Source organism: Mytilus edulis, chromosome 9, assembly GCF_963676685.1.
Source record: "Mytilus edulis chromosome 9, xbMytEdul2.2, whole genome shotgun sequence".
In the NCBI taxonomy this organism is placed as follows: Eukaryota; Metazoa; Mollusca; class Bivalvia; order Mytilida; family Mytilidae; genus Mytilus; species Mytilus edulis.
In genome coordinates this window covers 17,969,426-17,996,195 of record NC_092352.1, presented here as the reverse complement: position 1 = coordinate 17,996,195, position 26,770 = coordinate 17,969,426, and the positions used below count along the sequence as shown (strand labels likewise).

Sequence of the window (26,770 nt, the reverse complement as noted above, 5' to 3'; positions counted from 1 at the left end):
AGTCATAAAAAAAAAAATCCCACAACGTAAACATCTGAGATAAGAGAACAGAAGAAATTGTTCAATGAACCTCAACATGATTTAATACAGGGTGTGCCAACAGATGGAACTCAGTTCAAATTATGATCGAATACCTAGTGAAACAGAGACGATTTCTTCACGATATCTGCTAGACCCCTTCTTTACAAAGAAACCAAACACTATTGAAAGATCATGAATGGGATATAATAGATATAAGATGTGGTACGAGTGCCAAAGAGACAACTCTTCATACATATAATGTCAGATTTTTTTTACTGTTTTTAAGGATTTTTCTAATGTAACAAGTCAAATGTCAACTAACAGCACGTTTCCATCTCGCAAGTAGTCTACCCTATTGTGTGTGAAGAAAGTTTAAATTCCAGTGATATTGACAACTCCGATGTTTGTAAAGTGAAAAGTACAATTGTTGACGAACTTAAACACTGATGATTTAAATCTACAAATAATGATATTGGAATCCAAACACCAATTGTGGCATCTATTTTGGATCCATGATATAGAAGCTTAACCTTTCTGTAGAAAAAAACCAATCGTAAAACAGCTGAAGATGGATGCATTAGAGTCAAAGTTGGACGACAATCCTTTAAACAAAATATCAGTATCTTCGAACATTACTCAGATTGGCAATGATTAGGACACAAACTGAAAAGACAAGGAAAGCCAAGTGCAAATGATTTCCGAATCACAAATCTCCAGAAAAGTAAGAAATGAGTATTGATGAACCTAGTTCTTATCTTGCTGAAGAACTAAGCTCAGATATAAATCTTTTTCAAATGAGAACAGTTATCCTAGGTTAACAGTTTTGGCAAACTGTATGTTAGCCATTCCCACAATATCTGTACCTTCCGAGAGAATTTTATTATCAGTAGGGTTGTAAGTAACAAAATCACAAAAGGGACGTTCACCAGTATGTTGACTAAATAGTATTTCTAGATAAGAACAAACTCTTACCCTGTAGTGACCCTCAATGAATGTTAAACTCATCATTGACTTCTAATCATCCCACCTTTGTAAATATGTTTTCTTACGGAATGTTATGACATGTGTGACTTTGTGATAATTGATGTTCAATTTGTATTTATCAAATTGTTTATTAAATAATTGTTTAATCAATTACACTATTCAATGCTGGTCTCAAAATAATCATGTGAGGGATTTAACATTCATTAGACAATAAACGACAAATCGTAAAATATGATCTTTATGATCTATATTTTGTCCACAACAATTAAATTTCTTGTTCTACGGATTGGGACGAGCCAGCAATTTATTACTTGTAATTTGACATTTCTTTAATTTATGAAGTGTTTTTCCCTGTTCACAAAGACATAATTGAAAAACTATTTCAACTGCTTTAAACGATCTCCATTAAATTGTCATAGAAGTCTTTCCGCCTTCACCAGACATGACTTATAACAAGCAACATGCAACTGCTTTGCAAGAAGCAGGAACTGCTCATAGTCATCTTTCTAGAACAGTCCTGTGTTCGCCTCCAGTTTTTTTGAAGTTCGAGCTGTTGATTGATGTGTGTATACTTAAGTTTGTTGTGTTATATCTTGGTTGTCTGTGTCTCTGTCATGTTGGTGTTCTCATTTAAGTTTTTGTCTTTTTGGCACTTTGTATGGTAATAAGACATGGTATGAGTAACAATTCTCCATCAAAGATATAATCAGGTTTGGAACAACCCCTCAATGTTATAAATATCTCTTTTATGAGGGGTACATACAGAATTTTGTTTTTAAAAAACAAAAACTTTTAAGTACAAAAGGGCTCAAATATATATTATCTTTTTCCAAGAACTATATATCTATCTGTTGTTACATGTATATGCTCAAAACATGTTCAAGAATTTTGTGATATTCCTTCTCTAATTCTATATATTATCTGCTTCTTTATTATTCAAAACTAGTGGACCCCTCTTAAAGAAAAGTTGTTCCAATATTATGAATCCTCCCCCCTTTTAAGTGAAAAATTCTAAGTTTTTCATTTTCTTTTCTACAATAGTAAAATGACCCTTTGCCTGAGGGACAGTCCCTCATTTATAAAGGGATTATTCATTTCGAGGGTTGTTCCCAACCTGATAACAAATACAGGTTATAGACATGGTTATGATAGAATGTCTTCCACACAGGGTGTACCAGACAAACAGCAAGCTATAAAGGACCCCAAAAAAACTTGTGTAAACAATTCAAACAGGAAAACCAACGATATCATCTATATTTACAAACAGGAAAGGTGCATACACATGCAGCGGGTATGGCTAGTTTTATTCCGCCAATATACAATATAATTGTACTTGAAGGCAACCTTTCTCCTTCGGAAGTTCTGTGTACTTTATTCTTACAAAAAAAATCAGCATGATGATGATGGGGAATGTTAGTAAGGGGAAGGAAACCAATTTAATATCTTTTTATAATATTCACAGAAATAAACAGTGCGGGAAATAGACACGATTACATTTCAGGATGTGGGAAGCGGGATTATTAAAAAAAAATAGTGTGGCCTTACTGAGTGTGTACTTGAGTATAGCTATGGTAAAACCAATTAGTATATGAGTATTTATTTGTCACCAAGGTTGACATTCCTAATAAAGGGCTGCGCTTTAGCGCATGATACGCCCGTTGCTCTTTTAACTTGTCTTTTATGCTTTAAATGAATTTATATGATCAACTAGAAATATATATACAAATCAAAACGGATGTTACATTAATATATTCACCAAAGTTTTATAAAATCCCCCTTTTTTAAGTATAAAAATTCATTACTTAAGAAAATGTAAAATCTAAAATTTATAAATATGGAAAGGGAGCTTATGTCAATAGATATAAACAATTTATCAAAGTTGCATAAAATTTTGTGAAAGTGTTAGTTATTGTCCCAAAATTGGAAAATCCCCCCTTTTTTAAGCATAAAAATTCATAACACGGAAATGTAAAATCTGAAATTTATAAAAATTGAAAGGGAGCTTACATCAATAGATATAAGCAATTCACCAAAGTTTCATGGACATTGGTGAAAGCCTTTTTGAGTTATTGTCCGAAGTGTTGAAAATCCCCCTTTTTTTTTTATGAATAAAGCCCCATAAATCCAAAACTTAAAATCTGAAATTTATAAAAATTGAAAGGGAGCTTACATCAATAGATATAAACAATTCACCAAAGTTTCATGGACATTGGTGAAAGCCTTTTTGAGTTATTGTCCGAAGTGTTGAAAATCCCCCTTTTTTTTTATTGAATAAAGCTCCATAAATCCAAAACTTAAAATCTGAAATTTATAAAAATTAAAAGGGAGCTTACAAGATATAAACAATTCAACAAAGTTTCATGGACATTGGTGAAAGCCTTTTTGAGTTGTTGTCTGAAGTGTTGAAAATCCCCCTTTTTTTTATGAATAAAGCCCTATAAATCCAAAACTTAAAATCTGAAATTTATAAAAATTGAAAGGGAGCTTACATCAATAGATATAAACAATTCACCAAAGTTTCATGGACATTGGTGAAAGCCTTTTTGAGTTATTGTCCAAAGTGTTGAAAATCCCCCTTTTTTTATGAATAAAGCCCCATAAATCCAAAATTTATAATCTAAAATTTATAAAAATTGAAAGGGAGCTTACATCCATAGATATAAACAATTCACCAAAGTTTCATGGACATTGGTGAAAGCCTTTTTGAGTTATTGTCCGAAGTGTTGAAAATCCCCCCTTTTTTATGAATAAAGCCCCATAAATCCAAAACTTAAAATCTGAAATTAAAAAAAAACGAAAGGGAGCTTACGTCAATAGATATAAACAATTCACTTAAGTTTCATGGAAATTGGTGAAAGTGTTTTTGAGTTATTGTCCGAAGTGTGGACGACGGACGGACGGACGGACAACGGTATACCATAATACGTCCCGTCTAAAAGACGATGGGCGTATAAAAACTATATATGGTCAAACTGGTAGAACAAATAGACATCATAATTAAAATTACTCCATTATTTATATACTATCAATTCATAACAGTCTCTTAAATAGTTTGTCATTTTCAAATTGAGGGGCAAACATCCTTATAGAATCAATGGAAAATTGATGAAAACCTTTTGTACTTAAATCTTGTTTCAGTGCTATTTATTTTTGTTTTGTGTAGGTTTTTTTCTTGTTGAGGGTTACTATTGCCTCAGCTCAAGATTTCAGTTTGGTTTATTCATACAACATAGAAAGGGGAATAAATCTTGCTGTTAAACCAAACATTGAATATGTCAATAATATTGTTTGCTGAGCAATCTATCCAAATTGAATTGACATATAGCTTTTACACAAATAGACACTGAACTACAGGTATGATATTCGATGTACTTTACTTTATAGTACAAGGCACAGATGTATATATCTCAATAAAATTACAAAATAAAAGTCAATTCAAGTCTTGAAAACAAGAAATTTGCCTTCAATCACATATGAAAAATATAAACTTTCACTTAGACTAGAATTTATACTGTCTATATGGAAGACTAATAAATATCTGTAGACATTTATAAATATCAATCAGTCATTTGATTTATAATTTAAATAAGGTCTTGAACTCTGACATTCCTTCGGACTGCATTGGAAAATCCTCCTTTAAAGTGAAACCATATATCAGTGTTGAGTACATTTTTCTTCTTTTCATCTGCAATAACATTCATTAATTTAATACTTGTTTCGAATAACAGTTTGGTTTTATATATAAAAGAATATTTGTGATTTAAATCAAAATGATAGCAACTGAGCAACAAAAGTTCAACCAAAATAAGTCACCATACTGTCTTACACACAGGGATGAAATATCAAATAAAAAAAACTCTGCTATTTCAAAGCCAAACTTTTTGTGATTTACGTATGCAATGCTACTTTATTTTTGATCATATGAACAATGAAAGATATTTGTTCCATGAAGAGTTTGCAAGTCAGTGTCTAAAAAGTTGTCTGCAGTGAACGAGAAAGCCCTAAAGATGAATACTGTGTTGGAGAAAGAATTTTAACATGCAAATTAAAGGATCTAAAACTTTTAAGAAAAAATATTTTTTGCTTTTTCTTTCATATACATTTTCTCTTGAAAATCTCTTGAAAAGATAGTTTTACACATTCAATCTAATCAATAACCACTATTATTAAAGAACCAAAGAGTTTAAATAAGTAAGGGAAACTAATTCCAGTACTATGAATGTAATAATTTCCTGACTCCTTTGTAGAAAAACAGTAATTATTTATTCAAGTAGTTACTGGTCTGCAATCAAGATCATTTTAAATGGCAAGGCTTTAACTATTACATTAAAACGTTAAAACAAAACTCAGAATATACTGATTTATTCAAAATCAAAGAATCTATGGTTTTGAAAGAGGAGATATATTTTGCTTAAATGTGTTAAATTCAGGGGGATATTATTAAATTGGATAATTATAATACTGTAGATTACCCAACCTTTACACCTTTTTCAATATTATTCAAATTTACCTTTCTGTGTTGAACTCTGTGAGTCTTGTGTTTTCTGTTTTATAACTCTACCAAAGAAATCTTTCTGCACCTGTATGAATTAAATAAAACACACTTTTTAGCTAGATTTAGGAGTTTTACTGTCAGTCAGGGGTAAAACTTGTACAATAAAATTCTTATTTACCGGTTACTAAAGTTGGAGGGTGTCATCCTGGATGGACTTTTCATGTATAGTAACATTGTAACAACTTAAACCCTGAGCAATGAACGTGAGAAAATGAAGTCAAGATCAGCTGACATGGTTTCCATAGGAAAAATCAGGTACACACCTTTGTCAGCTTAGATAACAATTGGGATAAAGGTGATAAATATTTAGCTAATAGAAATTTGTTAGCCTCGTCATTGCAATCAAAGTAATACAAAAGTCTCAATTCTACATTGCAGATGAGACATAAACTATCATATTCATAATTTAGCGATTCTATAAATAGACAGTGAGGTATTACCATTTGATGTGGGTTTAAAGAGATAGCCTGAAGTTTCTGTTTGTGATTAGGAATCACTGGTCCTTTCTTTACATCAGCATTGGTTTTATTCTCTACATTTTTAGCTGGTGTTGAGCTGAAAATAAGTAACAAAAATTTGAGAAATGAATTTAAAATGTAAACAACCACCAATAAACAAATAGCTTCAAAAATAATTTTGTATGAAAATGATTATTAGATAAGAGTTTTAAATTATCAAGAATTAACATTACTGCTTTTTTTAAATATCTCTCAGTATTTGATTTGTGTTACAAAACTTTCTGACTGTTCCTACTTTTGAAAGTACATCATCACATAAGACATACAGAGGTAAACTAGTATACCTCCCTCCTTTGAAGGCAGGGTATAATAATAACACTTTAGAAGATACCCAGTGAAAATCAATTCAGCAGTAAATATTTTTGTTTCAGTATTTTGTCGTCTTAGGTGTCAACATTACTTAAATCATTAATTGTTCAGGAAAACTTTTTTGTTTAATAAAAGGCATCTTTGGCATTGCCATGAACAAATAAAAACAATAGATATCTCTATGCTCACATAGATCTAAGGCCTAGATTTGCACAGAACTTTAATACTTTAAATAGTTATGACATTATCATGATTATACAGACATAAAAAGAAAATCAAAATAAAATAAAAATGGTAATTTCGACTAAAATTTGATAATCTGAACTTGAACAAACTATAAGAACGATTGAATGAATGAAAAGCTATATCCCCTTCCTAGCTTCAATTGGTTAGGGAATAATGGAACCAATTAAAGTAAACAGACAGAAAGGATGAAAATTATATTTCCATTCCATATTTCTGTTTTATGCAAAAAATGATCAAGCAAAAAGAATTGTTGTTCAATTGAAAATTAACCTACTTGTAACTTGGCTTTGCAATTTGTAGTGCTTGTCTTTCATGGCTGTCCCATTTAAACAATACATGGGACCAAGGGAAGACAATTTAAAAGGTAAACTATGGGTGATGGTAAAGTACAGTGGTATTTTAAGGGAAATTTTAAATATGTCTCTACTCTCTACAGGTGATAACTTTGTTTAGCAAGTGACCTCCCTGGGTAACATGTATGTTTATATGTAACAGGCTTCATAAATACACTGAACTAAATACCAAATAATTTATAAATGAACAAGATTTATCAACCCTACCTGGAAGTATAATTTTTGTCATTTCTTCTCATTTTTTCCATTTCAATCTGTAAATAGAGATAAATAAAATTTAGAAACAAATAAATATCTCACCTGCATATACTTTTGAGGACAAGACTGGCAAATATGACCATTTTCGGACCCTTGATCATAATCATTATAAATGAACTATGAATTTCTAAACACACTTTAATATATAAAACAATATATTTACCTCTCTTGCAACCAACTGCTTAGCAGCATATGTCAGCTGTTTGTGTTGTTTCATACCAGTGAAACGTACAACTTCATCTACATGGCTGAAAGGAAAGAAGTCAACATCCTTTGATTATAATTTTCACCTTGCATATGGTATGTAAGTTAATTTATGAAATGATTGAAGATTTTTTCATTCTTAATGTAATAGGAATGATTTTTGATATGGGTGATATGTGTCTGCAGACAATGACTTTAGAGCTAGCCTGTTAAAATAATGCCCAGTACTTCAATGTGGCAATAACCTAACTTTACTGAAGTCTTTTTAAAGCAACCTTAATTCTGATTTTGTAAGAGTAACTTATTTAGTACCCTACACTGTGACTTTTAAAATAAATAAATTTATACATAATCTATTATGAAAAATTAATGGTCACTCTTTATAAATAAGACAAATAAAACATCATTACAAAGTTACACAATCCTTTAAAAATATTGTTTAAACCAATAAATTTATAATGTTTATTTTCATATCTGGTACTCAGCAAATTAATAAAACTTACGGATCTAATACATAAGAGAACTGTCCTTCAATAGTTTTCTCCTGGTGATATGTCATATTGTACGCAATCATTATACGTATCAACTGAGCCATTTCCTCTTTCTCTCGTGTACTGTACAACTGTGTGTTGACAGGCCGGAAGTTTGGCTGTATGATGTCCATCAGGGGAGGCAACACTTCCATTGTCATAGAGGCTGTGTTCAGATATTTACGTACTGAAGGTGACATGTCTGACATCAAGGAACCTATCAGATTGGTAAACTTGTTATGTTTGGTCAAGGCCTATAATAAAAATATATCATAAAGTTATATCCACTGAAACTACTCCCACACTTTTCTAGAACATACACATTAAGCAAACAACTATTATTGCACCACAGGTAAATTATCAAGTTGTGATTGGTTTAACGCCGTCACATGGTGACCCCCTATGAGACCGTAGGGGGTTAGTAAATTCTATAGGGGGGTCATGACGTGTTAATGGTGACGTCATATATTAATGTTGTGTTTCATTGTTTATTTTTCAACAAAACGCAGCAGAAAAAAGTCCAGCAGGCGATAAATTCATTATACGGTTAACTACTGACCCCCTACGAACCATAGAGGGTGAATAAAATCACTATTTAACTAACCCTCTATGAATCCGTAGGGGTCAGTTGCGAACCATATAACTTATAATATTGTATACCACATTTCTTAATACATTTGTTTATTTTATTGTCATTTAGAACCTCAATCTTTTTTCTTGCTGAAGTTAAATTCATGTATTAATACTCTCTTATAGAACTCTAGACAGCATTTTACAACCGATTCTAAATTCAATAGTTATAAAATATCTCTTTCAATTATCACTTCCAATCACAGTAGTTTATATAAACATGATACAGGAATATATTGATGAACTATGTTGAAGCCCACTGAGTAACCTCTATTGTTAGTGTATTATATGTTGGGTTTCAAAATTATACATTATAAATACATGTTTCTACTAAAAAATGAAGGTTCTTTGAAATAAATATAAGCCAGTACAGTCTCTAATTTTCACATATTTGCCTTTCATTTAAAATTACAGAACCTTAGTGAGCACGCTCACATACCCCACGTCCCCACATTGTCATTGGAGAAATTAAATAAGTATAAGAAAAAAAAATTGTATAATAAAAAAATACTGAATAATAATTTCCTGTCAATATACACATCTACATAGTATGTCCTTATTATCTACAAAATTTCATGAAATTCTGTTGTGTGTTTTCAGAGGAGTTGAGATGACAAACTGTTGCAGAAGTACATTGAAGCAAATAAGTTCAAAGGGGCATAACTCCTAGAAAAAAAATTGAATCGTAATTTCCTGTTGATATGCACATCTACGTAGTATGTCCTTATTATCTACAAAGTTTCATGAAATTCTGTTGTGTGGTTTCAGAGGAGTTGAGATGACAAACTGTTAAAGTAGTACCTTAAAGCAAATAAGTTCAAAGAGGTGTAACTCCTAGAAAAAAAATTGAATCGTGATTTCCCGTCGATATGCACAACTACATAGTATGTCCTTATTATCTGAAAAAGGTTTCGTGAAATTCTGTTGTGTGGTTTGAGAGGAGTTGCGATGACAAACTGTTGCAGTAGTACATTAAATAAATAAGTTCAAAGGGGCGTAACTCCTAGAAAAAAATTGAATCGCAATTTCCCGTCGATATGCACAACTACATAGTATGTCCTTATTATCTGAAAAGGTTTCGTGAAATTCTGTTGTGTGGTTTGAGAGGAGTTGCGATGACAAACTGTTGCAGTAGTACATTAAAGTAAATAAGTTCAAAGGGGCGTAACTCCTAGAAAAAAAATTAAATCGCAATTTCCCGTCGATATGCACAACTACATAGTATGTCCTTATTATCTGAAAAGGTTTCGTGAAATTCTGTTGTGTGGTTTGAGAGGAGTTGCGATGACAAGAAACAGGACTGACGGACGGACTGACGGACGGACAGACGGACGGACTGACGGATGGGTCAAAAACATTATACCCTCCGCAACTTCATTGCGTGGGGTATAAAAAGTGAATAGCTACTTGGGTTAAGGTTACTTTCAAGCATTTTGCAAGTAATAAAAGCTTTTATGATTTGATCCTTTTATTTTACTTCATGTTATTTTTCCGAACATTATTCCATGAGTATATCCTCTTCTTCAATTCTTCCTGCCGTTAAGAACTTACATCATACTGACTGTGGGGATATTGAATTCGTGGAGGTTGATTGGCAGCAAATAAAAGATGGAATGTCACTGCTATATATGGCACATATCCCATTAAGCTATAGTCTTGTATATGCATGGTATACTGGTTTACTGAATCAACAAACGTTAACCAGTCCATAGCAAAATTTAACTGAAAAATAATAATAATACAAAATAACATAAACAAAAAGAAATGACATACATGTACAATAATTATACAAACAAAATATACTTGATTTACTTAAAATGAGGAACAAACTTGATCATTATAGTTCTACAAGGTAAAAACAATCATGAGGACATGTCATCATTTCTTTACACATTATTCTGACAGACATTTACTCTTGCTCCTAAACACCGAACATCCAATGCTACCTAAGACAAAAAAAGTGAAATTTCTCTTATTCTAAGTAGAGGCCTAAAACAATTGACAACTGATTTATTAGTTTTTTACTATTTGTTAACCTTTAGCAGATTTTCATAATTTCACACTATTTTTGTTTTGTCTATGTCTAATGTACTTACTCCCTCCATTTTAGGATCTTTATATTTACATTCACAATAGTTTTCAAACAATCCTTGTATAACTCTGTCATATTCACCAGCAGCATATGTAGAATGTAAAATATTATTAAATCTGAAAAGTAATCATTGCAGATTTAGAAAAGATTAAGGTTTATATGGTTAAGGTGGTACCCAACATTTTCACTAAAATAAATTTTGCTCGTTTAATTTTCATAAAATTTTGTCACTTGAACAAAAATATAAAAATTTTGAACCAACCGTTTTGTCAGAAAAATTACACCGGTTATTTAGCAATTTGACAAACACCAATTTTGATCATTGAGAAGCTTATTATTCCTGTTACAACACAACGTAATTAAAACGTTAAGCTGACTTTACAGAGTTATCTCCCTGTAGTGTTAGGTACCACCTTAATAGGTATGGTTAAAACTTTAATATAAAATAGACTCTTATTTTGAACACGTTGAAGTGTAAAAAACAAGAACATATTTCGACTTGAAACATATTATGGTGATACCATAAATTATTATACCTCAGTTTGGATTTTCTTAATTATTACAAAATTATCGACAAATAAATTTACCATTTTTACAAAATTGTATGAAAGACTATTTACTGGATGCAAAATTTTTCATGTACATTCTGTATAATGAAACAATTATTTATTGGCTATTCAGATAATAGCTAGTTTATTGTTTCCCTAGACATCAACAATTTACCTCAGCTTTGCCTTGGTCATGTTGGTGGAAAAATATTATCCTCATTGCCAGTAAATAGGTTGTATCTAAGTATATTTGTAAGGAGGAGAGATGATGGGCAGAAATTATATGAATATCCCTTATTCATATTTGTTTATAATCTGTTCCAGTCTAAAAGAAATACCTTCAAACCATAATTTAAATAAAGTCCATCCTTTCCAAGCCTTCAATATCCTAAGCAGTTGTCACAATAAATCACTCTCATGAAAGCATTATCTTCTAAAAAGATCATTATTTCTTGTTAATTGGTTAGTCTTATGTGATCATGATTAATGAATAACCTGTTAAGATCAGGATTCTTGGATGACCCATAAAAGAGCAAAGTTATTGAAAACAGTCAAATAACATTTTTTGGTGTGGTTCTTTAATACCTAAATTATATAGGATAAACATACCTTGCAGGTAATGATTGATTATTTACTTGCACTTCATTATTCTTTATATCTTGTATAGTTATAAATTTGTTTCTGAAAAAAATAATCAAAATATCATGAAGTATCATAAGATTGCTAAATGCTATAGATAGTCATAAGATAGTCAACAAGTACATAACATTATGTATGTATGTGCCTGTCCCAAGTCAGGATCCTGTAATTCAGTGGTTGTCGTTTGATGATGTGTTACATATTTGTTTTTCGTTCATTCTTTTATATAAATAAGGCCGTTAGTTTTCTCGTTTGAATTGTTTTACATTGTCATTTCGGGGCCTTTCATAGCTAACTATGCGGTATGGGCTTTGCTCATTGTTGAAGGCTGTATGGTGACCTATAGTTTGTTAATTTCTGTGTCATTTTGGTCTATTGTGGACAGTTGTCTCATTCGCAATCATACCACATCTTCTATTTTATATATAATAATTTTTTTTCATGTAATGAAATTGCTACATTGTTGTTTACAGGGCTATGTATTTCTGTCTAGATAGTAGCTTTTTAGAAAGTAAGTTAAAACTTGCCTTTTCTCATCTTTGATTAATTTTACAAAACTATTATTATGTATGTCTATGATTAATTTTTGTTTTTTTTTCTTAACATTTTATTGCACTTTTTGCAGTTAAAGGATTCATGTGAATTGTTTTTTACAATCAACTTTCAAATGACTCAAATGATAAAAAGTAACTTAGGGACTCCAAATTGTTTAAACTGACCATGTTTTGACAATAAATTTTCAAGTTTTACAGGATTAACATTTGCTTACATAAAAAAATGTTTAGATATTTTTTTTCTCACAAAATTTGGAAATTCTACATCCTGTCAAGTTACTAGTCGATGGACATTTGCTAATACTTGAAAAAAATAATGGGATGCTTGTAACATTATACATGTTCTATAGAAATTTAAAAATATTGGCATATACTATATACTTACTTTTTAGCTCTCGGTATTGAGAATATCTCATACCATAACGAAAATAAACTTTTATTTGTGTCTTTCTGTCCTATTGTAACATGCTGCACCATTTTCACTGTTAGTTCTTTACATTTTCTTTGAATAAACTATGATAAAATATAAATCTATTGACATGACATATACCTTCTTTTTGCAAAACAAATAACAATGACATACAATGTACTACTGTAGGTAACACACCTACATTTATTTATATATTTAACACTCAGAAACGTGTCCTTCCCCCCAAACGTGTCCGATTCCCCCAAACATGTCTAGTTGAAAACTGCGCCAAAGCGTGTCATTTGTATAAACGCCCAAACGTGTCCATTTCTCAACTAACCCCCAAACGTGTCCAATCCCCAAAACGTGTCCATATCAAGCGTTATTTAGTTATTGCTATTTCATTAACGTATACTAATTTTACCATTTTATTAAAAATATACATAAGCACGTTAGTATTTTTTCAAAACGGAAGAATTAAACTGGCTTAAAGTGGGGGCGTCATTTCGGCTATTTGGTTTGTAAATTGTAAGCAAACATGTTGAGTTAAACAGTACAGTTAACGGGTCAAAGTGTCCCTTTCTCTGCGCGTCAAAACTTTAATGTTCTCTCTAATTATGCATGAAATACTGACAACTGGACAATTCGCAATCAACAGTCTAAAGTTAATTTATTCAGTAGAACTGAAAAAAACATTAAAACTTGTATGTTTTCTATAATTTGCATGAAATACTTACAACTGGACAATATGCAACCAGCAGTCTAGAGTTTATCTTAACAAAACAACAGTAAACACATTAAAACAGGTATGTGAAAATGTAAAAAAAAAAAACAACAAAAAAACAGGTAGCCTATGTTCTCTCTAAATAGAACTGCAAAAACATTAAAACTTGTATGTTCTCTCTAAATATGCATGACACACTTGCAACTGGACAATACGCGATCATCAGTTTAAAGTTTAGTTTAAAGTTAATGTGTACAGTACATGTACAACTGTAAAAACATTAAAACTTGCAAAACTATTGTGCGCTCTAAATATGCATAAAGTACTTGCAACTGAACAATACGTAATCAACATTCTAAAGTTTATTTATACACTACAAAATAAATTTGCATTTAAAACCGGCTATGATCACATAACAGTAATATTCATTAAAAGAATCTATAAAACTTATGCATGAAATATTTGGCACTGGACGTTATGTTTCTTATCGTGTGTCTTAGTGATGGTGGAAACCTCAAATTTATTAAAAACCAGGATAACAGGTTTATAATTTAATGGGCTTTTGAAATACACACAAACTATTGACAAAAGTAAAAAAAAAAATACTGTTAAAACCCCGCCATGCAATATTCGGATAAATATAAAAGGCATCATCGGAGTTTATAAGTACAACATAATTATCAAAGTTAACAATTAATTCAACTCCAGAACTATGTGTATGTTCGCTCTAAACGAATATGAAATACTTGCAACTGGACAATAAACAACTGCAGTCAAAGTTACTTAATAATAACAGATTAATTTTGCAATTATTATAATCATTAAAAACCTACATCGAACTAACTTAATCTGATAAATGACATCTTCATCACGTGTGTCTCCCATCATAGAATTGCCGTAAACGTTATCAGCGATTTTATTTAAGAGATACATGTAAAAGCGCTAAAAGACGTGTAACGTTTTGGCGTTAAATATTGGACACGTTTTGGCGAATAACAATTATCGGACACGTTTGGGGGTTATGAAATCGGACACGTTTGGGGAATATTGTACATTTCGGACACGTTTAGGGAGAAAAGACACGTTTGGGGGAATCGGACACGTTTGGGGGGAAGGACACGTTTGGGAGTGTTACATATATAAATCAGAAACCTCTTTTGATAATTGAGTATTTAATTATGTTATTACTAGAGCAAAGTTATATGACAGTAGGTATACTTATAATACAGTTTCCAAATATCAGTTATGACAGTATTATTGTATAAAATGTATTCAGCATCTTCAACCATCATTAAAGTGAATTGTATCAGTTGAAATCACTTTATACATACAAAACAAGAGTGCACACACTGAAATGTCTTGCCTTCTTTACTTATCATTGATATTATGTTGAAAGTCTTAAATCTAAAGCTTTATTGCAACTGTCACAAAAACTTAACCAAGAATACTAAACATTGACCAATGAACCATGAAAATGGGATCAATGTCAGATGAACCATGCCAGGCAGGCATGTATAGCTAACAATTCTTCCAAACAACAAATATAGTTGACCTATTGCTTATAGTTTAAGAAAAACAGACCAAAACACAAAACTTAAGACTGAGCAATGAACCGTGAAAATGAGGTCAAGGTCAAATAAAACCTGCACGACTGACATATAGATCATAAAATATTTCAATACACCAAATATAGTTGACATATTGCAATTAGTATTAGAAGAAAGACCAAAAACTCAAAAACTTAACTTTGACCATTGAACCATGAAAATGAGGTCAAGGTCAGATGACACTTACCAGCTAGACATGTACACCTTTCAATCATTCCATACACCAAATATAGTAGACCTATTGCATACAGTATAAGAAAAACAGACCAAAACACAAAAACTTAACTATAACCACTGAACCATGAAAATGAGGTCAAGGTCAGATGACACCTGCCAGTTGGACATGTACACCTTACAGTCCTTCCATACACCGAATATACTAGACCTATTGCTTATAGTATCTGAGATATGGACTTGACCACCAAAACTTAACCTTGTTCACTGATCCATGAAATGAGGTTGAGGTCAAGTGAAAACTGTCTGACGGGCATGAGGACCTTGCAAGGTACGCACATACCAAATATAGTTATCCTATTACTTATACTAAGAGAGAATTTAACATTACAAAAAAATCTTAGCTTTTTTTTTTCAAGTAGTCACTGAACCATGAAAATGAGTCAAGGACATTTGACATGTGACTGACGGAAACTTCGCAACATGAGGCATCCATATACAAAGTATGAAGCATCCAGGTCTTCCAACTTCTTAAATATAAAGCTTTTAAGAAGTGAGCTAATGCCGCCCCTGTAGCCGTCATAGCCGCTGCCGGATCACTATCCCACTAATAAGCAGTGTTATAAATTGAATTTTGAAGAACATTTTGACAAGCACTTGATGTTTACCTGATTTATTTATTTTTTGTATTGCATTGTTGTGTTATGTTTATAAATAATGTGTTGATTGGCACAGCTCTTTTTAAAGAAGACTTTTGACAAAAATAGTGTCCAAAGACAAAGCTCAAAGTTACACAATTCAATGTTCAGTGAACAGTGAATCTAAGTGAAATAACACTGGGTCAAAATCATAATTTGGCATGTATTTTAAAAAGTTCACATCATAATGAAAATATGTGAACTAGTTTCAAGTTGATTTGAACACAACTGCATGGTTAATTATCTTTAAACCCAAACTTAAAACTGATACAATTTTTTCTCGGAGTCTAGTGTACTATGAAATCTGTGTCATACCCTTAACTGGCATACATGTTCAAAGTTTTTATTTTAATGAACATATGTACAAAGTTTCAAATTGATCTGAACACAAATTTATGGTAAATCATCTTAATTTAAAATTTAACCTGTTAAATGATAACTAACCTGTTGACTAAATCTAAGTGAAATAAGCTAAAATGGGCCATGAAGGCCATGTAAGATAATTGGGGCCCTATCACAGCCTAGTACTTTTTTTTATAGCCCTGATTATATAGAGTGGCTCTTGTTGTTAACTAGTGTTTTAAAAAGCTGTATATTTTATATGTAACAAGTGGTGAGACTTTAATAAAGTATTTGTCTTGTCTTGTCTGTCTATATTCTTACCTGTAAAGTATTCAGACAAGACCTAATATCGTTGTCTGTTTTCTCACATAAAGCTAATAATGTTGTCATGTCAGACTTCATATGCTCTTGTTTAATCACCTGAAATACCATTGAAATTTAGTTGTTTGAACAGAAAAAACAAATATCAAGCTGTGTACAACAAATATCAAGTCCTTAATAAGGTTACTTAAATAATTTTGAAAACATTTATTTCTTACTAATATCTTAAAATCTATCAAGTTTCTGCACAACCTCACATTCCCTTTCAAGACTTTAGATTTATATAATCCAATAAACTATACTGAAGAATTTTTATACAAAATGTAAACATCTACCCTTGCTATTTTCTTAAACAAAATATTCTGTGTTGCTCTACATAAATAATTCTATAAGGCATGTTATAGGTTTTATAAACTAGAGGCTCTCAAGAGCCTGTATCGCTCACCTGATTCTACTTGGGTTTTTGAAATCATATGAAAAAATATAAAATTTGGCTAAAAGTGACAACACAACCTCATTGATAAGGAAAGGAACATGTTTAATTTCATTCAAAAGTCCCCCACTGGTGGCCATCTTGGATGGCGGATCGGCTACAAAGTAACAACACTTGGTCAGCACCTCATAAGGAACATTCATGCCATGTTTGGTTTTATTCCATTCAGTGGTTCTCTAAAAGAAGTCATTTGTATGCATTTCCCATAGGGTCCTATGTTAAACTAAGTCTCCTGCTGGGGGCCATCTTGGATGATGGATCTGCTACAAAGTAACAACACTTGGTCAGCACCTCATAAGGAACATTCATGCAATGTTTAGTTTTATTCCATTCAGTGGTTCTCTAAAAGAAGTCATTTGTATGCATTTCCAATAGGGTCCTATGTTAAACTAAGTCCCTGCTGGCGGCCATCTTGGATAATGGATCGGCTACAAAGTAACAACACTTGGTCAGCACCACATTAGGAACATTCATGCCATGTTTGATTTCATTCCATTCAGTGGTTCTCTAAAAGAAGTCATTTGTATGCATTTCCCATAGGGTCCTATGTTAAACTAAGTCCCATGCTGGCGGCCATCTTGGATGAAGGATGGGCTACAAAGAAACAACACATGGTCAGCACGGCATAAGGAACATTCATGCAATGTTTGGTTTCATTACATTCAGTTGTTCTCTAAAAGAAGTCATTTGTATGCATTTCCCATAGGGTCCTATGTTAAACTAAGTCCCCCGCTGGCGGCCATCTTGGATGATGGATCGGCTACAAAGTAACAACACTTGGTCAGCACTCCATAAGGAACATTCATGCTATGTTTGGTTTCATTCCATTTAGTGGTTCTCTAGAAGAAGTCATTTGTATGCATTTCCCATAGGGTCCTGTGTTAAACTAAGTCCCCCGCTGGCGGCCATCTTGGATGATGGATCGGCTACAAAGTAACAACACTTGGTCAGCACCCCATAAGGAACATTCATGCTATGTTTGGTTTTATTCCATTCAGTGGTTCTCTAAAAGAAGTCATTTGTATGCATTTCCCATAGGGTCCTATGTTAAACTAAGTTCCCGGCTGGCGGCCATCTTGGATGATGGATCGGCAACAAAGTAACAACACTTGGTCAGCACCTCATAAGGAACATTCATGCCATGTTTGGTTTCATTCCATTCAGTGGTTCTCTAGAGGAAGTCATTTGTATGCATTTCCCATAGGGTCCTATGTTAAAACTAAGTCCCCCGCTGGCGGCCATCTTGGATGATGGATTGGCAACAAAGTAACAACACTTGGTCAGCACCTCATAAGGAACATTCATGCCATGTTTGGTTTCATTCAATTCAGTGGTTCTCTAAAAGAAGTCATTTGTATGCATTTCCCATAGGGTCCTATGTTAAACTAAGTCCCCTGCTGGCGGCCATCTTGGATGATGGATCGGCTACAAAGTAACAACACTTGGTCAGCACCCCATAAGGAACATTCATGCTATGTTTGGTTTTATTCCATTCAGTGGTTCTCTAAAAGAAGTCATTTGTATGCATTTCCCATAGGGTCCTATGTTAAACTAAGTCCCCGGCTAGCAGCCATCTTGGATGATGGATCGGCAACAAAGTAACAACACTTGGTCAGTACCTCATAAGGAACATTCATGCCATGTTTGGTTTCATTCCATTCAGTGGTTCTCTAAAAGAAGTCATTTGTATGCATTTCCCATAGGGTCCTATGTTAAACTAAGTCCCCCGCTGGCGGCCATCTTGGATGATGGATCGGCTACAAAGTAACAACACTTGGTCAGCACCTCATAAGGAACATTCATGCCATGTTTGGTTCCATTCCATTCAGTGGTTCTCTTGAAGAAGTTCAAAATGTAAATTGTTAACGACGACGACGACGGACGACGACGACGGACGACGGACGCCAAGTGGTGAGAAAAGCTCACTTGGCCCTTCGGGCCAGGTGAGCTAAAAAAGTGCCAAAATATTATAAGTGCCACATATAGACTAAAACTCCAATATGCCTTCAATAAGATTAAAATGATTTTTAAGAAATTAACTGAATATTCAGCCAATATAATGACACTTTTTCTTGCCATGGATGTATAGCTCATATTAATTTTATCAGAACTATAAAATCATTTTATACATCACAGTCTTAGATAATATCTTTCTTGCTTCTAAAAACAATCTCTCTTTCTTGCTTCTAAAAACAACATGCAAAGTGATTGGTAAATGTCAAAACATGAAAAATATAACTGCTGGCCATTCTTAATATTACCTCATATAATCTAGCAGCAAGTCTGGATGGTTCTGTTGGAGGGAAATTCATTATCAATGCAGTTTGTCTTAGTTGTCTTAACGCTGGAACATATCTGAAAACAGAATTGTAAAGATTTGAAACATTCGACAAGAAAAAGAATACTTCTTCTTTTAGAGTTTTATTATAAAATTCAGTTATTCAAAGCAATGTTACATTTTTTATATATCAATATTTGAATGAACTTATCAAATGAAGTATGCCTCTAAACAACTGATTGTTAAGGCAAACAAACATTTGTTTCCATCACATTTTCAAAGAAATATAAAACAAGAATGTGTCCAAAGTACACGGATGCCCCACTCGGACTATTATTTTCCATGTTCAATGGACCATGAAATTGGATAAAAAATATAATTAGGCATTAAAATTAGAAAGATAATATCATAGAGAACATGTGTACTAAGTTTCAAGTTGATTGGACTTCAACTTCATCAAAAACTACCTTGACCAAAAACTTTAACCTGAAACATGCACTGTCATTTTCTATGTTCAGTGGACCATGAAATTGGGGTCAAAAGTTTAATTTGGCTTTAAAATTAGAAAGATCATATCATAAGGAACATGTGTACTAAGTTTCAAGTTGATTGGACTTCAACTTCATCAAAAACTACCTTGACCAAAAACTTTAACCTGAAGCGGGACAGACGGACGAACAGACAGACAGACAGATGGACGAACGGACACACAGACAAGAAAACATAATGCCCCTCTACTATCGTAGGTGGGGCATAAAAGATTGTTTGACTTGTATTATTTTACATTAGTCATTTCCAGGCCTTTTACAGCTGACTATGTGGAAAGGGTTTGACTCATAGTTGTTAATTTATAAATCATTTGGTCTCTTGTTGAGAGATCTCTCACTGGCAATTAAAACCACATCTTCTTATTAAAATATAAAAGCACAACTTTGGTGAATGTCCAAATAACTATAAAATATTATGATTATATCTGGCCAGCAAGAAGAGTTAGGTTGAAAAACCAGAAGATTTACCAGTCCATCTAAGATTAGTCATCATTAAGAAATAATATAGGGTTATTGCATGAATATTGGTGAATATTGTCCCGAGTAGAATTTTATATTGCACGAGCTTGCGAGTGCAATATATGTTCCACGAGGGAAAATATTCTCCAATATTCATGCAATAACCCTTTTATTGTATAGCAATATAATATTTGAAAGTAAAAATTGGTACAAACTGAGGTTTTGTCGTTGATGACGTCATGAATTTTGAAGATTTATTGCACTGGTGCAATAATGGAATTTATTGCACGTTAACTTTTGGTTACTTTTTGTGGGAAATATTATATTGCTATACAATAATAAGCTTTACTGTAATTTCAGAAATTATTATGAGGTTTTTATTAATATGATTAATGCTACTAGAGAAATATCAGAACAAAAGAACTCGCATTATGTTATCTGTTACATACCTAGGCATGCAGATATTTTACGAGTTGCAATAAATAATCTATGAATTTTGTCCATTCCTTATGCATGCAACAATTTCTGAATTTTTAGTAATTCATTTAGATGATTCATTTAGAAAGAGAGAGAGAGAGGTCTTTGACAAGTCTTTTTCTGTTAATATACTTTTATTCATTCTTGTCTGAACTTACTGATCATTACAGATACAGATAATAGGTCGTAACAACTTGTCTTAACTTACTGATCATTACAGATACAGATAATAGGTCGTAACAACTTGTCTTAACTTACTGATCATTACAGATACAGATAATAGGTCGTAACAACTTGTCTTAACTTACTGATCATTACAGATACAGATAATAGGTCGTAACAACTTGTCTTAACTTACTGATCATTACAGATACAGATAATAGGTCGTAACAACTTGTCTTAACTTACTGATCATTACAGATACAGATAATAGGTCGTAACAACACTCCACCAAACTTACTGATCATTACAGATACAGATAATAGGTCGTAACAACACTCCACCAAACTTACTGATCATTACAGATACAGATAATAGGTCATAACAACACTCCACCAAACTTACTGATCATTACAGATACAGATAATAGGTCGTAACAACACTCCACCAAACTTACTGATCATTACAGATACAGATAATAGGTCGTAACAACTTACTGATCATTACAGATACAGATAATAGGTCGTAACAACTTACTGATCATTACAGATACAGATAATAGGTCGTAACAACACTCCACCAAACTTACTGATCATTACAGATACAGATAATAGGTCGTAACAACTTACTGATCATTACAGATACAGATAATAGGTCGTAACAACACTCCACCAAACTTACTGATCATTACAGATACAGATAATAGGTCGTAACAACACTCCACCAAACTTACTGATCATTACAGATACAGATAATAGGTCGTAACAACTTGTCTGAACTTACTGATCATTACAGATACAGATAATAGGTCAAAACAACTTACTGATCATTACAGATACAGATAATAGGTCGTAACAACACTCCACCAAACTTACTGATCATTACAGATACAGATAATAGGTCGTAACAACTTGTCTGAACTTACTGATCATTACAGATACAGATAATAGGTCGTAACAACTTGTCTTAACTTACTGATCATTACAGATACAGATAATAGGTCGTAACAACTTGTCTTAACTTACTGATCATTACAGATACAGATAATAGGTCGTAACAACACTCCACCAAACTTACTGATCATTACAGATACAGATAATAGGTCGTAACAACACTCCACCAAACTTACTGATCATTACAGATACAGATAATAGGTCGTAACAACTTGTCTTAACTTACTGATCATTACAGATACAGATAATAGGTCGTAACAACACTCCACCAAACTTACTGATCATTACAGATACAGATAATAGGTCGTAACAACACTCCACCAAACTTACTGATCATTACAGATACAGATAATAGGTCGTAACAACTTGTCTGAACTTACTGATCATTACAGTTACAGATAATAGGTCGTAACAACTTACTGATCATTACAGATACAGATAATAGGTCGTAACAACTTGTCTGAACTTACTGATCATTACAGATACAGATAATAGGTCGTAACAACTTACTGATCATTACAGATACAGATAATAGGTCGTAACATCTTGTCTTAACTTACTGATCATTACAGATACAGATAATAGGTCGTAACAACACTCCACCATCTTTTTTCTTCTTCTTTGTTGCTTGTTCTTCTATTTTCTTGGTAAGATTTATCAACATATTGATGGCAGGCTGTAAAAAATAAAATATTTATATTATTATACAATTATTGACTTTTGATGAGGTTGATACAATGATTTATCAACCCCAGAGATGTGATATTCACCAAGGCCAACGGCCGAGGTGAATATCACATCTGGGGTTGATAAATCATTGTATCAACTGATATCAAAAGTCAACAATTGCTTTATTATATGACTCTTCAAATTCTCGAAATCTTCAGGTAGATTTTTCTCTCTTAAATAAGATTTAAATGTCCTCACGCTAGAATCTGTTGATCGGCGAGTATTTTTAGAATCCTTTTCTATCAAAATCCTCTTAATTTTCTCATTATTTAACGATGGAAAGCGTTTTTCAGTAGCTACTTCTGCTGCTCCAGCCATACTTTGTTGCCGGAAACATGTAACTGTCGTCTGTTAGATCGAAACGATTTTATGTCGAGAGCGCTGATTGGTTGATATTTATTCGGTCGTCCAATTAAAAACCATTTTATTTATACATCCCTTAAATAGCTAACAAGAATTCCCCGTTTCGATATTTAGGTACACGGACGCTGTTCCAAATCTTATATTAACCTCTCGTGATTTTTGACGCGGTGAATATAATGTTTTATCAAAGAGGATTTCCTATGCTTTTAGCCAATGAGAAAACAGAAAATTTATAGTCATATAATAATAAAATATGAGCACTAAAACAAATAGAGTTTAACTTGAGGCCAAAAGCAATCAAGTTTTGATTTATGGGCTGATATTCTAAATTCAGTTGTGTGAATTATTTATTGTCTGTACACATTGCCTAACAAGCTTTTTCAGTGTTTTGCCTTCAATACATAATTCTGTAGAAATCAATGCATGATCAAGTCTCATGCATTAAACCTATTTCTCTTATGGTAAACATTATCTTTGTGTGCCTAGTTTGTAATGTCTTTTTGAGATTGATTACAGAATTTCCATGTTATATAATTTATATTTAATATATTGCAAATTAGTACTGAGTTACTCCCTTTGTTCTGTTGGACATTGCAGCATAGACCAAACTGGTGTATTCGTGATATCCCTTACTCATATTGTGCTCCTTTTTAAAGGGATACAAGAATTATCTATTCATGGCAGTAAAAGATAACAGGCACCAAATATTGTGACACTTTATTTTTACATCTGTTACCAACTTCAAATACCTGATCAATACCATCATCCATCATACTTGGTCTTGTGATATCATACTAGATTATATTGTTGGTTTCATATAAACCTTTAAGCTATTATATTGCTGATACTAGTCTAAATCTGATAGGTTATGCATTACATAAGATGAGAATTAGGATTCTTAGCATAGTTTATACTGAAACTAGTTGTTTTTATTTCCTAAATATAGTAACATAGCTATATTTTGTATAATGTCAATTTCATCATGGCACATATTCTCCACAATCAGGGGTCCATTAAGGGATGAAAATAAGTTTGATATTTGTGTTACAATTTAAGAAGCCATCAATGTTTTATTCTAAGTTGCAGTATAGAAATATTAGGTCAGTGTCATAAAAATATAAACTTGTGTGTTCTCGGCGCAAAACTAGGGAAGGACTCGGTAGTACCTCACCCTTCCCCAGTTTCTCAGCCTCATACATAAAAGTTTATATTTTTCTGACATTGACCGAATATTGTATATGTATCCTCACTATCATAAACAAAATAAAGTTCTGTTTCTGCCTCCATATACACTTCTTTGTCTATACCTTAAATCATAATGCCTACCTAAACTCATTTTATGAAATGTTTTGGTTAAAGTACCTTCAAAGTTAAGACATTTCTGAATCCCCCCTCCCAGAAGGTAGGAAGCAAGTATATCTATATTTGTGTTTTGATTTGTATGAAATCTGAACATCTTTAAAGATTAAACAATATACCTGTGGAGCACCATCAATTTCATCAATAATCAGACAATTAGGTCTGGGTTCAGCTCCCATTACAGCTTTCATCTGAGTAGCTGCTTCAATTTTGTTCTTAAATACCTCTGCACTTCTGTCATCACTAAAGAAAAAAACAAACAAGACATAAAAAAGGTTTACATTTTAGTCACAATCAGCTGCAACTATAATATTGATGATATGTCATTCCCGGGTAATGGACTTTGAAATTTATTTTGTTTTATGATCAGTGAACCTATGTAGGTGAAAAAATCAATTTTTCCAATTGTCTTCATAAGCAAAATGCACTAGTTGTGTTCTAAAGGGATATCAAGTATGGAAAGTTTCGTGAGGTTTACACAAACAGACATGTCCAACTCATCCAACAAGATAAACAGATTCATTTGTATTTTTTACTTATTTCATGAGCTTAATATTTCTTTTTATTTCAATGGAACGTTACAACAACTGAACTTCCTCAGTCCCTAGCTTTATAACATACAAAACAAATAATAAAAGCTGCACCATGAGCTCATGATACACCCTTTGTCTTGTGTGAGAAGTCTTATGCAATAATCATAAATAGGTTCTGAGATACTTTGCAACATGTGAAAAAAAAAAACTTTATTTACAAAAAACTCAACAACTCTAAAATTTTAATCATCCCCAAAAAATATGCAGATCTTTAGATTAATATAACAAAGAAGCGTGTAAAGTTTTAACCAATAGTCATTAATGGTTTTTTAAGATACAATGCAACATGTGAAAACCCCCCTCTTTTTTACAAAAAACTCAATAACTCCAAAATAAATTTTAAATCGTCACGAAAAAGTATACAGATATTAAGATAAATATAACTAAGAAGTGTGTAAAGTTTTAAGCAATAATCATAAATCATTTATGAGATACAACGCCACATGTGAAAAATAAACACCCCTGTTTTAGTTATAAAGTCCTGTAACTCAAAAAGTTTAAATCCTATTCTCACCAAAAAGTATACAGATTGTTTGACTATCATAAGAACCAACTATGTTAAGTTTCCTGAAATTTGGATAAGCGGTTCTCAAGTTACGGTGCGACATGACAGACAGTGGCCGGACATTTGTATACCATAATACGTCCCGTCAAAATTTTGACGGGCGTATAAAAATTGCCCCTACCTTGCATTGATTTCCACCACATTATAACCAGCATGTTTAGCTACTGTGTGAGCTAATGTTGTTTTACCTAACCCTGGAGGTCCATTCAATAGAACTAACTGTAATAAAAGAGTTCATTAGGTGTCAACCCTTAGGAATAATGGTTTTATTTTTAAATGTATATAGACGTCTTCAATAACTGTCTATAACTGACTAAGTTTCTATAGAGTAAATATTCATTGCAAAATTATTTCAATGATTGATTAAGCTGAAAGAATGTTTATTCTTAAATTGTGTCTTTTCATATCCTTGGTAGTGAACATTCTGTAATAACATATATTCCTTTCAAATATTTGTGTAAGAAGGTTTGATTGGTACAATAAAGTTTTAACTTTGAATTTATAATATTTTCACTTTAGTACAGGATATTGTCTCAGATAAATACAAATTGACCTGTACCTGTCTTTTTTTCAATGTTTATAAAGATTTTAATAGAAAATAAACCAATATTTTTAGATTTGTGATCTGGATCTTACAGTTTGCTTTGGCCTGTTAAGTTTATCCAATTCATCTAACACTTCTATTTGGTTCTTCTTCCATTTCACTTCCTTGACAGGTTTCTTCTTTTCTTTAGCTTTTATAGGTATGTCTTTACCAAAAACAACAAAGTCCCACAGTTTTATCCAGTGTAATAATGTTCTGTTTATAGACTGTAACAAAAACATAAAGCAAAATCATAAATATGTATATAAGAGTGAAAACATTTTTTTACAGTGCTTGGAATTCCCTATGCAGCCATTGTTCTTTAAAACTCTACCAATATTAAATAAAACATAAATGTATATATTTCAAAACTTCAAAATGCGGATAGCAGAGAAATCACAAAAAAACAAGAATGTGTCCATAGTACACGGATGCTCCATCTGCACGATTATTTTCTATGTTCAGTGTACCGTGAATTTTGGATAAAAGCTCTAA

General features: G+C 32.3%; 1 protein-coding gene across 1 annotated transcript in view; it reads right to left on the bottom strand.

Annotated features, from left to right (window-relative positions):
• Window positions 1–4,362: 4,362 nt before the first annotated feature.
• LOC139487733 (chromosome transmission fidelity protein 18 homolog) overlaps window positions 4,363–26,770 on the bottom strand; it is a 32,270-nt gene continuing 9,862 nt past the window's right edge. Inside the window, exons 8-23 of the mRNA XM_071272776.1 lie at window positions 26,329–26,502; window positions 25,814–25,911; window positions 24,654–24,777; window positions 22,644–22,759; window positions 19,471–19,564; window positions 16,717–16,815; window positions 12,827–12,954; window positions 11,858–11,929; window positions 10,705–10,816; window positions 10,160–10,330; window positions 7,952–8,232; window positions 7,408–7,492; window positions 7,194–7,240; window positions 6,001–6,115; window positions 5,516–5,585; window positions 4,363–4,690 (exon numbers count right to left, since the gene is read on the bottom strand). Coding sequence (XP_071128877.1) covers window positions 4,587–4,690; window positions 5,516–5,585; window positions 6,001–6,115; window positions 7,194–7,240; window positions 7,408–7,492; window positions 7,952–8,232; window positions 10,160–10,330; window positions 10,705–10,816; window positions 11,858–11,929; window positions 12,827–12,954; window positions 16,717–16,815; window positions 19,471–19,564; window positions 22,644–22,759; window positions 24,654–24,777; window positions 25,814–25,911; window positions 26,329–26,502 — 1,890 coding nt within the window. The 3' untranslated portion in view covers window positions 4,363–4,586. The remainder of the gene's footprint in view (window positions 4,691–5,515; window positions 5,586–6,000; window positions 6,116–7,193; window positions 7,241–7,407; window positions 7,493–7,951; window positions 8,233–10,159; window positions 10,331–10,704; window positions 10,817–11,857; window positions 11,930–12,826; window positions 12,955–16,716; window positions 16,816–19,470; window positions 19,565–22,643; window positions 22,760–24,653; window positions 24,778–25,813; window positions 25,912–26,328; window positions 26,503–26,770) is intronic.